General features: G+C 44.2%; 1 protein-coding gene across 4 annotated transcripts in view; it reads right to left on the bottom strand.

Moving 5' to 3' along the window:
• The window catches only part of rhbdf1b (rhomboid 5 homolog 1b (Drosophila)), a 44,467-nt gene that overhangs the window by 1,421 nt on the left and 23,555 nt on the right, over positions 1-19,491 (bottom strand). For 2 of the 4 annotated variants that reach the window (XM_076298427.1, XM_076298428.1), the window contains 14 exons: positions 9,379-9,592; positions 8,660-8,866; positions 6,642-6,764; positions 5,817-5,977; positions 4,980-5,234; positions 4,615-4,726; positions 4,191-4,265; positions 3,896-4,057; positions 3,352-3,452; positions 3,139-3,202; positions 2,353-2,447; positions 1,013-1,088; positions 530-630; positions 30-183 (listed from right to left, as the gene is read on the bottom strand). In XM_076298427.1, the coding sequence (XP_076154542.1) occupies positions 30-183; positions 530-630; positions 1,013-1,088; positions 2,353-2,447; positions 3,139-3,202; positions 3,352-3,452; positions 3,896-4,057; positions 4,191-4,265; positions 4,615-4,726; positions 4,980-5,234; positions 5,817-5,977; positions 6,642-6,764; positions 8,660-8,866; positions 9,379-9,592 (1,900 nt within the window). Of the gene's footprint in view, positions 1-29; positions 184-529; positions 631-1,012; positions 1,089-2,352; positions 2,448-3,138; positions 3,203-3,351; positions 3,453-3,895; positions 4,058-4,190; positions 4,266-4,614; positions 4,727-4,979; positions 5,235-5,816; positions 5,978-6,641; positions 6,765-8,659; positions 8,867-9,378; positions 9,593-12,697; positions 12,898-12,965; positions 13,311-19,491 lie in introns of those variants that run through there. The other 2 variants (XM_076298429.1, XM_076298430.1) reach the window with 2 other exon arrangements.

Here is a 19,491-nt window from a genome sequence, read left to right as displayed (position 1 = left end):
TGCTAGTAGTGTTTGCCTGGCGCGCGCACCTCGGCTCTGTAAGGCAGGAAGATGGCGCTGGCCAGGTTGCCCGTGATGCCACTGAGGATGTAGATGATGGAGATCCTGAGCCAACCGGCCAGTTTCTCCAGGTCCCTCAGGATGGTCATCTGAAAGAACACAGACACCAGGCAGTGCAGGATCCTACAGGAGAGAGGTGGAAGGGGGGGGGGGGGGGGGGAAAGGAGGGAGACAAGGAAAGAGAGAGAGTGGGACAACAGAGGGAGAGAGAGATTATTCTCATCAATTGATGAAGTCATAGGCCGCTGGCATACCACCACTGTTATGTGAAATTCTGAGAAAGCAGATTACTCAATACAACTGCCAAATTCATAAAACACACCCACTGCTGGCATTTTTTGTGCAGTTGCTATGCAGTGTGTACCCTGTCTAAATCGTTGCTGTTTTGTAACAGGCAGCAATACTGCGACCGATTATAAATAACTGATAGGATTGCTCAGACTAATCCCAGAGCAGACTGGCCACGCACCCAGCATGCAGGAACAGGGAGAGCCACAGGCGGTAGAACTGGTCTGGGACCTCTGGGTTGAGGAACGGCAGCAGGCCACACACGTCATCCATGCAGTGCACCTGGGTAGGGTCAAAGGTCACTGACAATTATGGGCAACAAAATGGCAAACTAATGGTGAGTTCTGAGCATCAATTATCATCATCTACCTCCCACTATGTGTAATTAATGAGGGAGGTCTGAGAATACTGCACAAAAAAACAGCTTGGCACTTTTGAGACAACATCTCCCTCTGCTGGACAGATGAGTAACTGCACTCTCAAGTGAACTAATAGTGAGACGCTTTTTCATTTGTCATTATTTGTTATTGTTCTGTGTGAAAGTCTTTCAATCTGACAAAAAGAGACCAAAATCTGGAAATCAGGTAATCTATATGTGAGACAATGACATATATGGATGGAACACATAGTGTGTTCAAACTGAGCTGGAGTGGAGTGGACGTACCTGGGAGCAGAGAGTGGCCTCCTCATGGAAGTAGCCCCTCATGAAGTCACAGTACTCTCTGGAGGTGATCTCACACCTGCTCAGGGACACAGACACAGCAACAGTGAACACGGATTCAAACTGCGCGTGGCTACGTTCTTCCACAAGAAGTATGAGTACGAGTCACAATAACCTTCAGAAAATCTTTCAAGCCAGAATGTTTACTGACAGCAGGAGCTATTAAAGCACTACATTTGAACTAGATTCCTAGCATAAAGAGGAAAGTTTACTCACTAGATTAGTGGTCCCTAAACTATGGCCCGCGAGCCGGATACGGCCTGCCACCTCATTTTGGGTGGCCCCCCAAAACATGTCCGTGGCAAATAGCATCCGGCCCGCACAGGAATACGACACCGTCAAACTATAACCTCCTTAATTTTCCCCATTCATTCTCTATGGCGAGTCGTAACAGTACACATGTACTACTTTTTTTGTCCACTGGTGGTTGTTTTGGCGCTGTTTCGAGTTTGCCATTGAAAACAGAATGAAATGTAGGCCTTCCTGCAAACAATGTAAGATAGGCCTATGCTGATTGCATCAGTGCTCAAAGTAAAAGGTTATCTATTAATTGTTAATAGGCCTAATTTCTAATCCAGTCATATTTCCGGGATAATTATTTCTATTTTTTATTCACTCGTTCAAATACTCATACAAAGACAACAGAGTTCACACAGTTCTCACCAGGTGACTGAAAGTTAGATTGATGGTCATTTCAGATGTTTTTTCCAGCACTTCATAAAACTCTCATAGTTTGAGAACTTTAAATTATTTGTAGGATATTGCTTGTCCACAACTTGAGCTGCGTATGCAAAAACACACTGTTCAGAGTTCACAAATTTTGAATAAAATATACTTTTGGGAATGCTAAAGTCTTTTTAGTATTATTTCATTTGAGCTATTTCCATGTTGAACTACATTTTATATGGCATGTTGGCAATATAAAATAAACACAGCTAACAATGGTATTAGATTGCAATAGCTTATGATTAAATGTAATGGATTAATATTCAACTAAGGTAGACTGCTGTTCACAGCACTAAGCTAATTACAGTTACTGACATACTCCACTACTACTGACATACGAGTCTCTGGCCCTCTCTTACAGCCAGGCATAGTGAGCTGGCCCTCTGAAGAAAACGTTTGGGGACCATTGCACTAGATAATCAACTGTATCTATGATATCTGTCTGCACCTCTATATCTATGATCCTCTGCATCTAAAGGCTAATAGTCCTGGCTGCATAGGCCCAATAGTGGCATGTAATTCCCAGGTTGTGGCCAGAGTAGCAGGCCTCTCCTCACCTGCCCTTGGTGCCGATGCAGCACGGCCGGCCGGTGATGGCACAGTCAATGTGGGGCAGGTTGGTGTGGTTCCCTGTGTTGTACCTGGTGCAGATCTGCGACACACAAGCAAGAAGACAGTGCAGTGAAGACAGTGCAGGTTGTTTGGTAAGAGATCTTGTTTGAGTAACTGATTTTCTGTCAAATGTGATAATGTACTGTTAAATGTGAATAAATGTACTGTTTTTATTTTTTGTTTAAAGTGGAACTCCGGCGAAAATTTACCCCATTTTGACCCCATTGACCCCATTTTGGGTAAATTTTCAGATTACAGATTCGTTGTACTGTCACGTTTGGTTAATCTATTATTCGTGCTGGGGTTGGAGGAGCTGGTAGGGGGACAGCTGGTAAGTGTTCTTAACAGTCTTCTGTAATAAACTCTGGGTTCACTAACTACGTTGTTGGTGCTTCGTTTTATGTGTAGGGACCCTGAGCAAGCTACTGATGAGGTTTGGTGCGGTTTTGAACAATATTACTGGTTAAAAAATGCTATTTGGGAAGCGTTTAGCTCACCGCTCTTAGCTAATCCATTGTTTGCGATTTGGGGCTATAGCGTATACCGGTGCAAGCTCTGTGGTGGTTGATCAACGAAAATGACTGTCTCCACGGCTTATTTGATGTGTTTTAATGCAGAAAAAGACCCTGGGGTCAATTTTCGCCGTAGTTACACTTTAAGGTTAAAGTTTATTTACTTTTCCGTTGTATTATTATTACTGTTCAAGTGGAACAACAGGTGGTTCTACTCACAGGCCATTTGGTGATGTCATCAGGCCAATCATGAGGAGACACTGAGGCTGGCTCTAGACAGATCCTGTCACAAACAGACACACAGAGCATGAATGTGTGTGTGTGTGTGTGTGTGTGTGTGTGTGTGTGTGTGTGTGTGTGTGTGTGTGTGTGTGTGTGTGTGTGTGTGTGTGTGTGTGTGTGTGTGAGAGAGAGAGAGCTTCAGTGAGTTACCTGGGGTCCTGGTGGCATACAGAACCATACTGACGCACTTTGCCATCCAAGACTGGAGCACTGGGGTGATTAGGCCACTTTACCCACACCGCCAGGGTACTCTAGGGGGAGACAGAGAGGTGGAGGGGATATTAGAATACCTTACAGTAATTACAACTAGAGAACAGGTCAATTCGGCAATATACAGCTGTATATGTGTGCCTGTGTTTGTGTATGTGTCTGTATCCTGTATCTGGCCAGGTGTATATATGTATTTGTGTGTGTGTGTGTGTGTGTCTGTGTGTGTGTAACGGTAGCCAGCAGGTACGCAGCTGTGAAGTATGTACGCTGTGTAAACCTCCCTCCCGATGCCTTAAGAGTCGTGCTAGTGACAGAGCTAGCAGCCTAAGCTTTTAGCTCAATTGCTAGCGTGCGCTCGACTCCCGAGTTCCGAGGTGCTGCTGTTTGCGGTTTCGATTCCGGGCGAGTGCAGGGCTGAGCCACGCAGTTTAACACAATGCAGGTTACATGTGTGTGTGTGTGCGCCTGTGTGTGTAAAACTCACTGAGCACTCCTCCTGGGAGGTCTGCAGGCAGCCGGAGCGGTCATTCCTGACGCAGCAGGCCGAGTGTCGCTCCTGCTCCCTCTTCTCCTGGATCAGGTCATGGACCTGCTGGTCCCGTCGCATACAGGGTGAGAACTTGGCCCCCAGGTGGATCAGCTTCTCCTGCACCACACACAAACACACAAACACACACAGAAACACCTCAGTACAAAACACACCCCAGATTTTGGAAAATGGGGAACTGATGGTGATGTGAGGTTCTTATGAAAAAAGAAAAAAGACTATTGGCACTTACTGAGCTGGGTCCAACCCAGAAGTTCTCTTGTTGTACAAACTTGACATTCTCATAAACTCCTTTGTTTCTTAGCACCTATAGCAAACACATTATCAGAGACATGACCCACAACCACGCGCACATGTCCAATGAGGTATCAAACTGATGTACTAGGCTGGAACAATTTCTGAAGTTATACGTTACATGCATAATAATCAATGCACGATGTGTCAGTTGTACTGTATATTTATTATAAAGTACCGGTACAGTAGAAATACACACAAAATGTTCCAAAGCTCTGCAAAAAGTAGTGCTCAGGTTGAAAACAAATCTGTTGGTTGTGTTACATTATGGACATGGATCATGAGAAGGCGAATGCCCTCAACACTCAGTGGAGTTGAACACTCAGAATTGCCTGGTGCTTTTGTGATGGGTGATGACTCACCGAGTCCACGGTTTCGTGTTGTGAGAAGCCAACAGGGGCGATGCCGTAGATGCACACCGACAGGATAGTGATGAGCAGGTGGACAAACGTGATCCAGTATGTGAAGAAAGGCCTGAGGCAGAAACACACAGCACCGGCAGTCTGAGAGCTGTGACTGGTATAATACCAGCATGCTTAATCTGAGATTACATGAGATTATCTATCACTAATCTTTCCTCAAAATTTATGAAAACATTCATAATTTACATATGGTCATGGAAATAAAGAAACTCAAAATAAATGTTCCATAAACACCAGTGAAATCTGTCCAGGAAGAAAACTCAAAACTTTCGGTCTACATGTGAACTGTCACCTGACCCTCGTACCTATGGTCATCCATGTCCTCGATCTGCCTCTTGACGTAGCTGTCGATGCGCTTGCGGTAGGTGCGGTTGGTGAGCCTGCCCACCATGCCCAGGCCGTAGGGGCGCTTCTCGCGGGCGAACAGTTTCTGGACAGGCACGGCAATGCGCTGGCCCCGTTTCTGCTGCCCGCTCAGGCTCACCACCTCCTGCCGTAAGCGCACCTTCGGCTGGACCAGCGGGCCCTCCTTTCCCTTACGCCAGCCCCGCTCCAGAGGCCTGGGAGAGGAGAGAGAGAGAGAGAGAGAGAGAGAGATAGAGACAGAGAGAGAGAGAGAGAGAGAGACAGAGAGAGAGAGAGAGATAGAGACAGAGAGAGAGAGAGAGAGAGAGAGAGAGATAGAGAGACAGAGAGAGAGAGAGAGACATAGAGAGAGAGAGACAGAGAGAAAGAGAGAGAGAGATAGAGACAGAGAGAGACAGAGAGAAAAACACATTATAACATATTCACAGATTAGCACACATTTATCCATATTTGTGTGTGTCCATATTCTATTCCATAGAATATATGTGTCAGTGTGTGTATGTGTGTATTATGCGTATGTGTGTATTATGTGTGTGTGTGTGTGTGTGTGTGTGTGTAAATGTGTGTATTATGTGTGTATTATGTGTGTGTGTGTGTGTATGTGTGTATAATGTGTGTGTGTGTGTGTGTGTGTGTGTGTGTGTGTGTGTGTGTGTGTGTGTGTGTGTGTGTGTGTGTGTGTGTGTGTGTGTGTGTGTGTGTGTGTGGGTGTGTGTGGGTGTGTGTGTGTTGGTGTGCTGTACTGTGTGTATGTGGGACACCGTCTGGGCGCGTACATCATGAGGTGGCTCCTCTCAAGCTCATTCTTGTCCAGCGCGCTGCCCGTCAGCTCACTCTCCTCCACCTGACTGGCCTCCGCCTCCTTAATGGCCGCTTCCGAGGGCGTCTCAAACACCTCGTCAGCATAGGTGGACATCTCCTCATGCATAAAGCAGTCCTGCACACACACACACACACACACACACACACACACACACAGTTATTAATAACACATAGTTACTACATAGGAGATAATGATATATCATCAATCACTACAATAAAATGTATTTTCCTAAACTGATGTGAAATTGAAAAACATGTATTACATGCAATCAATCACATATTGTCTGCACCTTGCATGATTTCAAAGACATACCACTACACAATAATGTACTCCTGGATAAAGGTGGTCAGTTCTGCTCTTTAATCTTATTGAGCAACTTTTTTTTTGTGGATTTATATCTATGCATTTTAGTGAAAGTGCTGCAGGACAGGTATTTCAGCTATTACTGTCACATGGAACAATAATGTGACAATTCCACAGGGTGGCAGCACTGATCCAAACTCTGAGGGTTCAGGTCAATAATACAAAACCAGGAGATCAGAAACAGAATCAATACAGTACTATGCATTTAGTATTATGCAAAAATATGATTGCTTGGTTGAGCTGATAGACTGGCAGAATCCCACTTCACTCAGTTCAAAAGTCAGTGTAGGTTACTGACAGGGAAACTGACAGTAGGCGTGCTTCCAGTCCTGTACAGGTGGTGCCGGAGTCTGGGAGGGTGTCAGAGAGAGGGAATGGCATACAGGGTGACTGGGAGTGGTGCGCTGCGTCTCACCCGTGTGAAAAAGGAGGTGTCCAGCTCATCGGGGAAGTCCACCGTGTCCTCCTCCATGAAGCTGGCGGGGGTGAAGCTGCGTCGGTGGGTCCGGCGGTGAGTGCCCTCGCGCAGGGAGCGGCCCTGGGATGGAGAGGCATGATTTCAACACCACCACCATCATCATCCATACCACTTCCCTCATTCTCACCAATGTCTTCATCATTATCAATACCATCATCATCATCCTCACTCATACCACTACCATCATCATCACCAATGTCTTTATCATGACCATCATCATCAGCATCAGTGCTGGCACACCATCATCATGACAACATCAAGGCTGATAGTGTAATGATTCTTCATTCTTCCATCCATACTCAATATAGTTCAATCTCATATGCCCCAGCATGGAAACTGCATTAAGAACTGTCACAGAGACCCACAAAAAACACCCAGATGTTCTCTCTCTCTCTCTCTCTCTCTCTCCACATCAATCCTCACTATAGATGTCTCAACCCTCATTTCCTTTTGGTTTATAAACAACACCGCCATCATCATCAGTAGCATCACCGCAAACATAACATTTATGGCAAACAGAGTGACACACACATTCATAAACACACAGTCATGGAGTTGAAGACATGCTGTACACAAATCCAGACTAAGTCAATGCAAAGTCTGTGTTGTCCTAAAAAGTGGAGCAGCAGATTACTGATGGGCAATCTGCGTCATCCTACAGACACAGACACACACACTCACACACACGCACGCATCACCACTCTCCTGCCACTATGGCACGACTCTGTTCCTCCCCACAGAAATGAATAATTTGTCCTTTAAAGGTGGAGAGGATGAGGGGTGGGGGGGTGGAGGGGGGTAGAGCACAACAAATCATTTCCCACACCATCCCCTGACTGGACTGCAGCAGGATTACTGCTCATTCTAGAATATTCTCTAGCTGACTAACAGCTGAGCATTCCACCAGAATTATGGAGGCCATCTGTTATTGTTATTTCAGGCCCAAGCGGAGGAAAGCGGGCCAAACCCTAAGCCCACGGTACAAGTCATGCCACAGATCACTTTTTACATAACACACACACACACACACACACACACACACACACACAAACAGCCATTTTTTTAACTCAAGACTGCACAAGTGCAACAGCAGCCTTCCCCTACAATCAGTCTTGGTAATCAGATCGCAGCAACCCATTTATTATGGGTGACGCATTTCAACGCTGTTTGATGAAAGGATTTTGTTAAGATTACTTTGTGGATGAATGGCAGATATGGATAACTTGGTCAAGCCTAACGTCACTGTCGGCCATTAGCCGCCAGTAAGCTGGGTGACAGAAGTTCAGAGAGTCAGATGGACGTAGGGTCTAGTCTTGCTAAGGTCATCACATCACATCAACGGCATGTACGGATAAGTGTAAGCCCTAAACTGCAAATCACCCTAAACACTAGTGGATGGACCATTTAGCAGAAGAGCATCCACATATCCCTCTGCTCCCTGCCTCCATGGCTTCCTCAAATATACACAAATACACAGTACATAATATGCCTTCTAAACCAAAGAAATCCTATCCATTACATGCACTGAGCTCACACGTCTTGGCCAAGATTGTGTGAAATACATTTTCAATTTGCACCTTTTTCCATAGGAAATGAATCCATGGCCTTGGCATTGCTACAGACTTGTTCTATTCACTGAGCTAGCAGTTGTCCAGGCAACCGGAGGAGTAAAAAAGGATCTATAATATTTCTGGATGCCTATCTGGGCCATAATGGACAACACAGCAGCCATAATGACAGAACAAGATATGCATATAGAGAAAGAAAAGAAAAAGTTTCTTTTAAATAAATAAAACGACTGAAGTGACGAAACACAGGACAGCTGTTGAAAAACAAAGGGAGAGACGTTTCTGTAAAGATTCAGTCATTTCCTTTCCAAGAAGCTGTTCTGTGTCTGTGTGTGTGTGTGTGTGTGTGTGTGTGTGTGTGCTCATTTCTGTGTCACGGTGACTCACCTTGACCAGCGCGGCGGCAGCACGGAAGCTCATCTTGGCGACGGACTCGCGCTTACGCCGTCGCGTCGGGCGTCCGAAGCCGGAGCGGGAGCTGGCGAAGGAGCAGAGCGAGGCGGCGCCGGGGGTGATGGGAGTGTGCGGAACGCTGAAGCCGTCCACCTCCTCCACCATGCGGAATGCCCGGCCACGCGCCAGTGGGTCAACAATCTGACCACAAGAACAACACTGTCAAACTCTCTGTTATGTCTGTAACAGTGAATGTTGGAGCGTAATGTCATTGTGTTGATAAAGTACACATCTGAATTATCTCCAAATTCATACAAATACATCAGCACATCTGTCTATGTATGACTCACCTTGTGCATACGGCACCTAGCTAACAAGCAAGCAACATAACATTTGGTGATGGTGGCCTAGCCCAATTATCTAACCAATTCTCCTATTATTCTCTCTATGATACTAACATATCTGTTTAGCAGCTTCTAAATGACATGATTGTAACTGGCACACACTTTGGTTCCATACATAGACATTGTTCTACTGATGACATTTCAGCCCTAATAATACATTTCCATTATTTTCTAGTGCTTGTGCAGTGATTAGCGAACAGTTTCTGGTGTGCATTCCACTTTGTATAGGCATCATCTTGACAGATTGTCAAACAATGTCCCCCATATGAGCTGAGAGCACTGATGGTCTTGTGTTATCTCACTCCCCACCTTCTGCATGCCATGCTGGGCGGCAGGCACGTAGAGTGGCGGCGGCGTCTCGGTGCTGGTCATGGACAGGTTATCCTGGCTGGACAGGTCCATCTCACGGATCACCGCCGGCTTCAGCTTCCCGTAGCGCAGGCTGCAGTGGCGCAGACTCTTCCGCTGCCATCGCTGCGTGGCGTCGCCGTCCTTGCTGACCCCGAACCAGTCGGCCGTGCCCCTGTTACCACAGACGAGACTCAGAGTTAGACGAGCGCTCACTGATCCTGGGCCTGTGACAGGATGCGAAGAGGGTGTTTGGATGTCACAGTAAACTGAGAGGGAGAGAGCTGTCTCTTCATAATTGGAGTTTAACTGAATAATCTATGTGAGGTCAAGCACATAATAACATTTCAAAACTCATCTGCATTTAATAAATTAAGCATGTCTAAGCTGAAAGAGCTTATTTTGACATTAGTTATCCTATTAGTAGGAGGCAACACATGGGGTCCAATGTCAGGATTATTTAAAGAGGAAGATCTCATTATACTTGATACAGTGTCAGGGTCAAAAACACTCACAGATCTGAGTTCTACTAAAGATAATAGATTCTCCTAAAAATAGATGATGAAATTCTGTTCTGTGCTGACATCCGGATGCATGCTGTGTGTTTCAGTTCAAACTAAACAGAATTTGGAGAAAGCTGGAAGTTTTAGCACAGGCTAAAGTATCTTGTCAGTTATGTGTGTCGTTCAAAAAATCTGACAAGTGACAACAGGAAGAAGCAAAAGAAGATGAAAACACATCGAAATCTCACCGTTATGAAATCCTACTTTATAAACAGGCCTCTCTAACTATGATCTATTGCATACAGACTGCAGGCTATCTGTTGGCCTGATCAGAACCAGGCAAAACAGAAACAACACAGGTCTATGACAGCACTTTACGCCCACATGGACCATGGGAAAGATTCTAAGGAAAGAGCACACACACACACACACACACACACACACACACACACACACACACACACACACACACACACACACATACACACACACCCCCACACCCATTCAGACAAAGAGAGAGAAACACACACAAACACACACACACACGGGGGGTGAGATGGAAGGAGGCAGCTGTTGGACTCCCAACATCTGTATCTGGTCAGCAGTCATGAGCGTTTACAAGTCACGATTATTATCATCCGTTTAGGAGTTCCACACAGACTCTCCCACGGCCTCCCACTGCCCTGTTTGATTTAAATACCACTACTACAACCACCCCACCATCACCACCACAACCACCACCTTTCTCCCTCCAACCTATACCCCCGCCCCCACACAACCCCCCCCCCCCCCCAACCCCTCCACCCCTACCATGGGTGCGCCATGACCGAAACCAACAAGAGCGTTGAGAGAGACAAATGCACAATGTCAACTGGTCTTGGAGGGGAGTAGCCAGCACTGCCAAACAGTCCCACATGAAAGTACTCCACTCCTCCCCCCCTGAGTTAGTCAGCCCGGCTTGTTTTTCTCCAGCACAGAGGTAGCTTCAGATGGTCTGAGTCACTCCACAACACTCGGGGCTTTGAAATCTGGCCACAGGCTTATTAATGTTTTGTGTTTCTGCTTCATACTGTGATGTTTGTTTAGCTGATTTCCTTCATTTGTCACACTGATAACTTATGAAATTATGTCTAATGCACATCTGATAACTTGCACATGTGTCTCTCCGAAACCTGTTTTTATAATTATATAAGTTCTGTTTTTATTCGATATCGCCTGTCATATTGTAGGCCATATGAATGCCATATGATATGTAGGTCATATAAATGGCATATGAACCTAAACTACTGAAAACGCTGAGATTAACCTGATGATTTCACTTTCTCTTTCTCACTTTACGTGTGTGAGTGTGTGTGTGTGTGTGTATGTGTGTGTGTGTCTATCTGTGTGTGTGTGTGTGTGTGTGTGTGTGTGAGGAGGTGTTCAGTGTGTGTTAAATGAAATGGGGTGTTTGTTAGTGAGGAGAAGGCTGGGAGTGTTTAGAGTGGAGAGGGCTCAGCAATAACAGATCAGCCCACAGCCTCATTACATGGGAGGCCAGCAAGGGGGGTGGGGGGGGGGGGGGGGGGGGGGTTGGTGTGACACTCATTGTGTCCCCCTTCTGCCATGCTGATTTGTGACATTGTTGGTTTCTGTCATGTCGGTATCTCTAACCTTCCAAACAGTCATCAATTGATGCACATGACTATAACTTCAGCCCCAAGGCACAATCTGTCAGCACAGCTGTAGATCCACTGTAATGTAGAACTACACAGTTTGCACACATAGGCCTTTACATTTTTGTAATCAAACCCCCTCAGTTCCTTGGTTTAATATCAGTAAAACAACCAAGTACTTTCAGAGATGGCTCTGAAAAGCATTCCTGTGTCTAATCATGATATTTGTCTAAAGTAATAGTGAGACTAAATGTAAATGTTAAGAGTTGCGCAGACTTTAATCTGATGCCAGGAGCTTTAAACAGAGGTGATGGATGGACCCCTTCTGCACCCCCCCCCCCCCCCACCCCATGGGAATTCACAGCAGTGCTAATGCTTTTACATCGCAGTGATATAGGATATGGGATAATGTATACTGTTTATGACAACTTGAAATCTCTCTTATCTTTGTTATATATATAAACAGTGAACATGCATAACATTTTGGCTAGGCACTTTCTCAAGTGTTTTAAACAGTCTGTGGCATGCTTTTTAGTTTTGCTGTGGATCAATCCAATTCTGTGCGGCGGACCTAGACTCTGAGAGTGATTATAATATTCGGTAGGTACAACAGAATAAAGAATATCACTAACTTGTGTAGCTGGTGGAGTGCAGCTGAGTCCTCAGAAAATCTAGCAAATGCACAATGCACAGAGAGCAGTCAATCAACAGGAAAGACAGAATGCAAACTAAAGTCTAGATATAAGCATAAAACACCTTTTGATGTGGAGTAGACACAACCGCATACAGAAGACCAAACACGTCTGACTATGATAAAACACTAAGGACCATTCAGTTAAACACCATGGAACACGGAAGGTAGTTAATAGCTTCTACTAAGGTTGGATATCTAGTACAAACTCCAGTCAAATGAACTATCGCCACCTCCCCTCATCACCTCTGAATACTTTCAAAACTCACTCAGAACTAACAGCTTAAAGTCATGAAGAAAAGCTACATAGTCAATCAATCCCAGTCTCAGTAACTCAGGAACTTCAGTTACAAAGGGAATATTAATTCATTAACACTAAATGAGTCTTCAAACATCCACTCAGCAGATGTAAAAATAAAACTTGAACTTACTTTATCACATCGCAACACAACCTGTTAAGAGTTCTGCTTCACACCGATCCTGCTTGACAACAGTGTGCGCACGCACAACTAAAACACTAGCCGTCCGCATGCCAAAGTATCACTCTAAGATCTTGCTTGATGATTCGCCTCAAGATGATTCACCCCATTAAGCTCACAGAGAGTCGACGCTTGATGGCTAGTTTAGTTCACCTCCTTTGAGCGACGAACCTCAGAGAAACTCTTCCAGATGAATAAAGGAGTGTGGTGAAAAGCCTACCTGTTAAGTTCATCCCAGGAGGCTGAGAAGGTCATGCCTCTAGTGAGTCACAGAGGACCGGTCTCCCTCCAACATAATGAGCTGAGAAAGCAGGCTGATAACCCTTATTCATGTACCTTTAAGAGACCGGGGGGGGAGGTGGTTACAAGCAAAGAGGAGATAAACTCCAACCAGATAAAAAAGATGCCTGATTGTCCTCCCTCGGGAGCTGTTCTCTCTTTGAAGATGGTGCTGATCACAGGGGCACCACTGATCTCTGAGTGCACGGGCTGCTCCTCTCCTCCCTCTTCTTTAATTCTGAGCTCTGTCTCCTATCCTTCTTCTCCTCCCTCTCTTTTGCTGCTGCTGTTAAACAGCCGCTCCTCCTCACGGGCTTGTTTGAAGAGTGTGTGTAAACACCCTCGTACATACCAGATGACACAGGAGAGAGGGAGGGAGAGAGAGAGAGAGAGAGAAAGAGAGAGAGAGAAGGTGCCTGAACACATGTGAAAGAGAGGCCAAGAGAGGGGATGTGCCTGAACATGAAGCCTGGTTTACAGTCCAAATGCTCACTCGTTCCCATGTACAGCACAGCAGAGACTACAGGGGCTGCAGTCCTTTCTGTTGATAGACAGTGCTGATAATGTTTTATGTTATGGTTTCATTAAACATGTATTATCTGCAGTAGCTAACATTACTGTAGGGGCCTAGGAGGAGTTGGGACACAGGAGTTGATGGAAGTTGATGGAAGTTACTGGTAACTAGAATGCAATTCAACCTTTGTTGACAGACAACTTTTGTTATAAAGCTCTGTGGAATAGTGATTCTTGTTTCATCACTCACCACTACCACGGATGACTAATAGTTGTTACACCGCTATCTACAACACCATAAATGTTACATAAATGTAATTTTTGTTAACTAAGATTAAATACAGAAAACTCTTGTGAAATGTAAACACAGCATATTATTTGGGGAAACTTCATCCAGTACACTCTCTCCTCCACTTGACGTTTAAAACACACAGCCATTGAGAGTTGTTCATGAGAATCACAAACAATCTGCTCTTGTGGTTCTGAACGGGTCCAACCGAGCCAAGTGTGCTAGCCAGGTATTTGTTTTTGGGTCCACTAATCCCTTGCATTCCATCCCTCCCCTTCACAGAGACCCTGAGCCAGACCGACCCTCAGGGAAGGATGTGGAGGCCCTGCAATTACATGCCATTTAGGAAGCAAATATTAATATGGCTGCCATTCAACGGGCGGGGCGCCTCTACTCAATCAGCTCTGCAATCCCTTGAGAATGCTCAGTCTCCCCTGATGTGTCCTGTCAGGATATGGAGCTTACGCTCAGTAAATCTTGTCTGGTAAATAACCGTGGCTGCATGTTGACATTGGGCTTGCTGTGAGGTGACTACGAGTGAGAACTGCTCATCTTATTCGTGAGTGATGGTGGGATAACCTGCATTTTGTTGGCTCTCCAATGGCTATCTTCAGAACCTGACATGTGGCTCTATGCCACACCAGCTTGTGACTATTAATAGAGACAAGTGATATAGCTGGGGCTCCATGCAATCAACATACCAGAGATATAGGAACATACTTAATAATTACATAATTCCAACTTAAATGTTTTTCTTTGTCATTTGTTTAAAACAACTAATCCAATGTTTTTAATCATTTGGATTTATGATCTTCATAAAGTCCATTTGGACTTCAGAAAAACAAACACAAATGCCTTTTCTAAACAGTGTCCACTTCCAAATCATTTCAAAGAAAACTCCCCGAGTTCAGAAGAAGTGGCATCGTTCCAAATTAACCTGTTTCTTGTTAAATCAAGTTTGACACGCTGTTGGCCTTCTGTGGGCTGAAATATAAACACACGAGAAGGATTCCAGAAAATAGAGCACACCGAGTTTGCACAGTCACCACCCGCAATATAGGAAATAGGACGGTAAACTCCACACATCTGAAGTGCCACTGTGGGTCCAGCTGCCATTGAAAGCGCTCTTATGAATGGCTACACTGAACTCCCCTGACCTCCACTGACGTGAAACTACTCAGACACTCCTTTGATGTCAAGGTAGGAACTTGAAGGCATGGTAAAAACTAAAGGCCTGTCGCATCATATGATGACCGCCTCCAAACACAAGTGAGCCCTATGAGGGGTGGAGAGTCTTTGATGTGGCACAGAAGCCTTTGTGTGCTGTGTGTATGGTGCAACAGTTAAAGAGCCAGCTAGCATTCATGTACATGATGTGTGTGTGTGTGTGTGTGTGTGTGTGTGTGTGTGTGTGTGTGTGTGTGTGTGTGTGTGTGCGTGTGTGTGTGTGTGTGTTTTTAATCACAGTATTCTCAACTGTGTGTCTGCTACGAACCATAAACAAAACATAAAAAGGGAACAGTTTGAAGAGAGAGATGATCAAGAAAGATTAAGGAACTTTAATTAAAACTGTAATTAACATTATAAACATGAACAAGAGTTGGAAGTATGTCTCTAAATGAACAATTACAATTAAACAAACTAGTGATTTAATTGCCTACAAAAGGGATTCTTTTTTTTTTTTTTTGCTGTGTTTGACTGAACAGGAAACCAAAAACTTCAATGAAATGTGTTGGAAATAACCATTAGCCCATAAAAAGCCTGGTGACATTTCTCAGCTTGATAACCTAATACCAGTCACAACAGTGCCCCTTCTGCTAACAGAGAGCACAGAATTTTTATAGTATCCTAAGTGGAAGCCGGAACACGTCATCGGACAAATAGTTTGAAAGCCTCTGGGCCTTTGGAATGAAGAACTGTCAAACAACAAGGACAACCAGTGTCCAACCTAAGTGTCCTCTGGCCAATAGGACACTTACTGGATCTGTACTTTTCTATTTCAATTCCATCATCTAGCTCTACTTCCCCTCTCGCCCACTACCGGTCCACTGATGAGTGTCTGCTGTGTCGACCATTAATTAACGCTAAGAGGTTACAGTCAAGACTCTTTCCCTCAATGATTCCTAGTTTGTGGAATAAATTAGCTAATATTCTATGCTCTTGAGATAGTGCTGGGACTTTCAAGAAATGTTTAAAGACTCTGTTCACCTTGCATTTATAATTACTTATATAAATATATAGTATTTTTTGTGCATTTATGTTTTTGCTAATATGAAAACTATTTTCATTGTTGATATTTATTATTGTTGTTATTATTTCAATTACTGTTATGCTAAGGCTAATGTAGGCGTTTTAACTTGCCTGGCTTCAACCAAAGAGGCTTCAACAAAGATTCTAGAACAGAGCTCCGCTTTAGAATCTTTGGGCTTCAACCCTATCTGATTTAGGTGCTGTTCACGTTGATACCAAAGATTCTGTAATAAACGTCACCTCGGTTACAACTGTTTGTAAAACGATATATGACGTAAACGGTACCAAAATGTACGTCACATTCAAGGGGACACTATAAAAGAGCGACACTGATCGCAATTTTCATTCTTTCACATTTTTTCCTGCGAAGACTACTGAAATGATGCTTCTCGACCAACTTACCGACGCTATTGTGTCCAAAGTAATGGATCTTGTTAACGATTGTGCCTGTGACCAGTTGGCCACGGCCACCGTATCCAAGGTTCTGAGGTCTGCGGTTCGCGCGGTCAAGAAAAGCAAGAAAACGGTGACCCCACGCGCCCGACGACCTGTGCTACCCGCGGCCAAACCCGTCGACCCCAAGCCCCGGTACCAGATCCTGGAGGCGACCTACGAAGTGATGGAGGCCTGGGAGACCGTTTGGCGACACTGCTGTGGCTGCATGACTCTTCAAACCGTCTGGACCAGAGATGTGTTCACCCACATCGGATATTACATAACCTGAACCCGCCTACTGTCGATGAATGGAAAGGCTTTATATTCAAAACGTTTATTTTCAATAAACACACTACATTTTGGCGATGGTTGTTGTTATATGATATAGTCTAGCGCCAGTAGGCTAAGTAATTCCAGTAAATCCATTGCCTACTTCAATTGCAAGTTGTAGCAAGTAGGCCTAGGCCTATTCTACAAGAGAATTAGTTAACAATTATCTTTTTAAAACTTGGGATCATAAAGTAGGCCTATCTACCTATCTATCTTTCTATATCTACTTAGCAGCCATAGCTTTCTCTAGGCAACACAATCAGTATACGATTTGAGCTGCTCCTTAACCAGCATCTCATCCCCTCACCCCCATTATTCATCCACACACCTGAGCCTCTGCTTGCACGGAGCTGTGCTCAGGAAAGTCCTGAGGCCTAGTTTAATATCTAGGAAGTCTACAGCCTCATTTTCATCTGACCCTAGGACATCCTGGGCTACAATGACTATAAATGCTTTATGATTTATTTCATGTTAGAAATACTGTACTGCAAAATGCATGTTGTGGCAAGACAAAATACCAGCGACATCTACAAAAAAAACCTCAGTGTGTGTGTATGTGTGCTACAAACATTCTTGAAGAGTCACAAGAACAAAAACGACTGGGTGTGTTCCTATTGAGTGCCACCACATAAGGTATTTTAGTAAATGGGTGGCCGTGTCTTTCAATTCCTCCTCTCCTGTTATTGAAGTCAACTGATGTCGACCACAGTGTGTATGGGTGGTTATTAAACACCTTTATAATAGGCTACAGGAATGGCAGATTGCCCAGATCACTTTGACCCAGTTTGACTTTGCCAGACCATATCTTCAGAGTCTTGCATGCAACAGACTACTGTGGGATTAGAGTGACTTTTGTGTAATTTTTAATAATCCTCACATAAATATTGTACATAGCAACATGGGAACTCAAAATTGAAAAAAATAATCTTAAACCTGTCTCCTGTCTTGTTTAGTTTAATCTGGAGTTCTAACAATAAAAGAGCAAGTTAACAACATGTATTTTTTTTTAGTGTTGTGCAAAAACAGGATATGTATTATAAAAAGATACAGAGAGCACATAACTGAAATGTAGCTGTTCTTTGGGTACAAACCCCATTCACCTCAGATGACTCTATGTTTATTATGACCGCCGCTAGCGAAGCTAGCGAAGCGGTCATATAGGGATTGTCAAAGTTTTTTTTTTTTTTTTTTTTCCCGTCATCTACTTCCTGAAATTTTGGTCAACGATACCCGGGGCACCGAAACACCAGGGCACATGAAATTTGGTGGGTATGTAGCCCCACTAGACTTTTACGGAAAAATTTCGTTTGGTCCCCGGGGGCCACTCCCCCTCCGCGCTGGGCCCCCCGAAACCCAAAAAATGCAGTTTTTCCTCAATAACTACCTGAACCGTGGCACCGAGGATGAAGAAATTTTTATGGTATGTTGGTCTCAAGGGCCCACATCAACTTAGCCCATAATCACTCATTTGTGATTTGCACCCCCCCGGTAAAAAATGAAAATGCAATATCATTCTGCTTTAATCGCCCCTCTCTTCAGTAAAGACGTTCAGAACTGCACCAAATTTTATGTGTATGATTAACCTGACATTCTCTGGGGGTATGCCAAGTTTCGTAGAATTTCATCCATGGGGGGGTCTAAAAAATTAAGTTATGTGTACATTTAGTGACTCTACACTCATTGGCCTGTAGATGGTGGTGCACACATATACACATGCACACACACACACAGGCACCCACATACTATCGGTATTAGAACGGCCGATACATAATTACAAATTCAGTAGGATTAAAAGAAAACCAAAATAAATATTCATCATCATCATCATGGCTGCATTTCCAGTATTGGCGATAAGTAGTCGTTTGTCCACTAGATGGCGCATCGTTGCAGTGAGACGTAATTTTGTTGGAAGTTAATCTTAAATGGGTTGGAAAGACACTATGCTTCCTACAAGGACAAGACTGTAGGCTACAGTAGTTTACCGCAGAGAACGTCTAAGGGTAGGATGATTTCTGCATGACATGTAATTCCCATTTCCTCTTGAAGCCGAAATAAATCTGAGAATGTTTATCGGACATGCTTGTTTTTTACTGCAGGTAGGCTACGTTAATCCTATCAATAGCAGAACGTAGGTAAAATAATGTTACCGTTAGCATGGTTGAGTGATGGAGGCCAATTTGATTATTGATGTATTTGTAGAAAACCATAAATGCGTTTATAAGCTACCAAGCAAATCGATAACAGCACTAATTGTATCTTTCGACTGTCATCTCATTTGCTTATGACCATAACCTAGGCTACTAACAGGAGCTAAGTGAGTTAGCCACAACACGTTCGCTACGTGATGGTTTTTAATGGAAAATATATAGGCTACCTGAAAGATAACCTGTCTATGATCGATCTACAATCTCCATTTAAACCAGATGTTTTAGAGCGCACGTTGAGATGTATTCAGGGCAGGGCTGTACCTACACATATTTGTTGCACGTGCTACAAAAATCATTCTTTGCGATGAATGATTTAGTACCAACGTTACAAGGGTCAGATACAGTTTTGCCTATGGCTATTCCGTGAGACTGAGGCGCTTTTTGTTTGTTCGTTTGTGCGTGTTTAGGGTGTGAGAGGGGAGTCGATGTGCTTTGATTCCAGC

The sequence above is a fragment of the Alosa pseudoharengus genome, unplaced genomic scaffold, assembly GCF_046254945.1.
Source record: "Alosa pseudoharengus isolate Yale_2024_CS ecotype anadromous, Long Island Sound unplaced genomic scaffold, YU_APseudo_1.1 YU_APseudo_1.1_scf_21, whole genome shotgun sequence".
Classification (NCBI taxonomy): Eukaryota; Metazoa; Chordata; class Actinopteri; order Clupeiformes; family Clupeidae; genus Alosa; species Alosa pseudoharengus.
The sequence above is the reverse complement of the archived record's forward strand: the minus strand, read 5'-3'. Positions and strand labels throughout refer to the sequence as shown.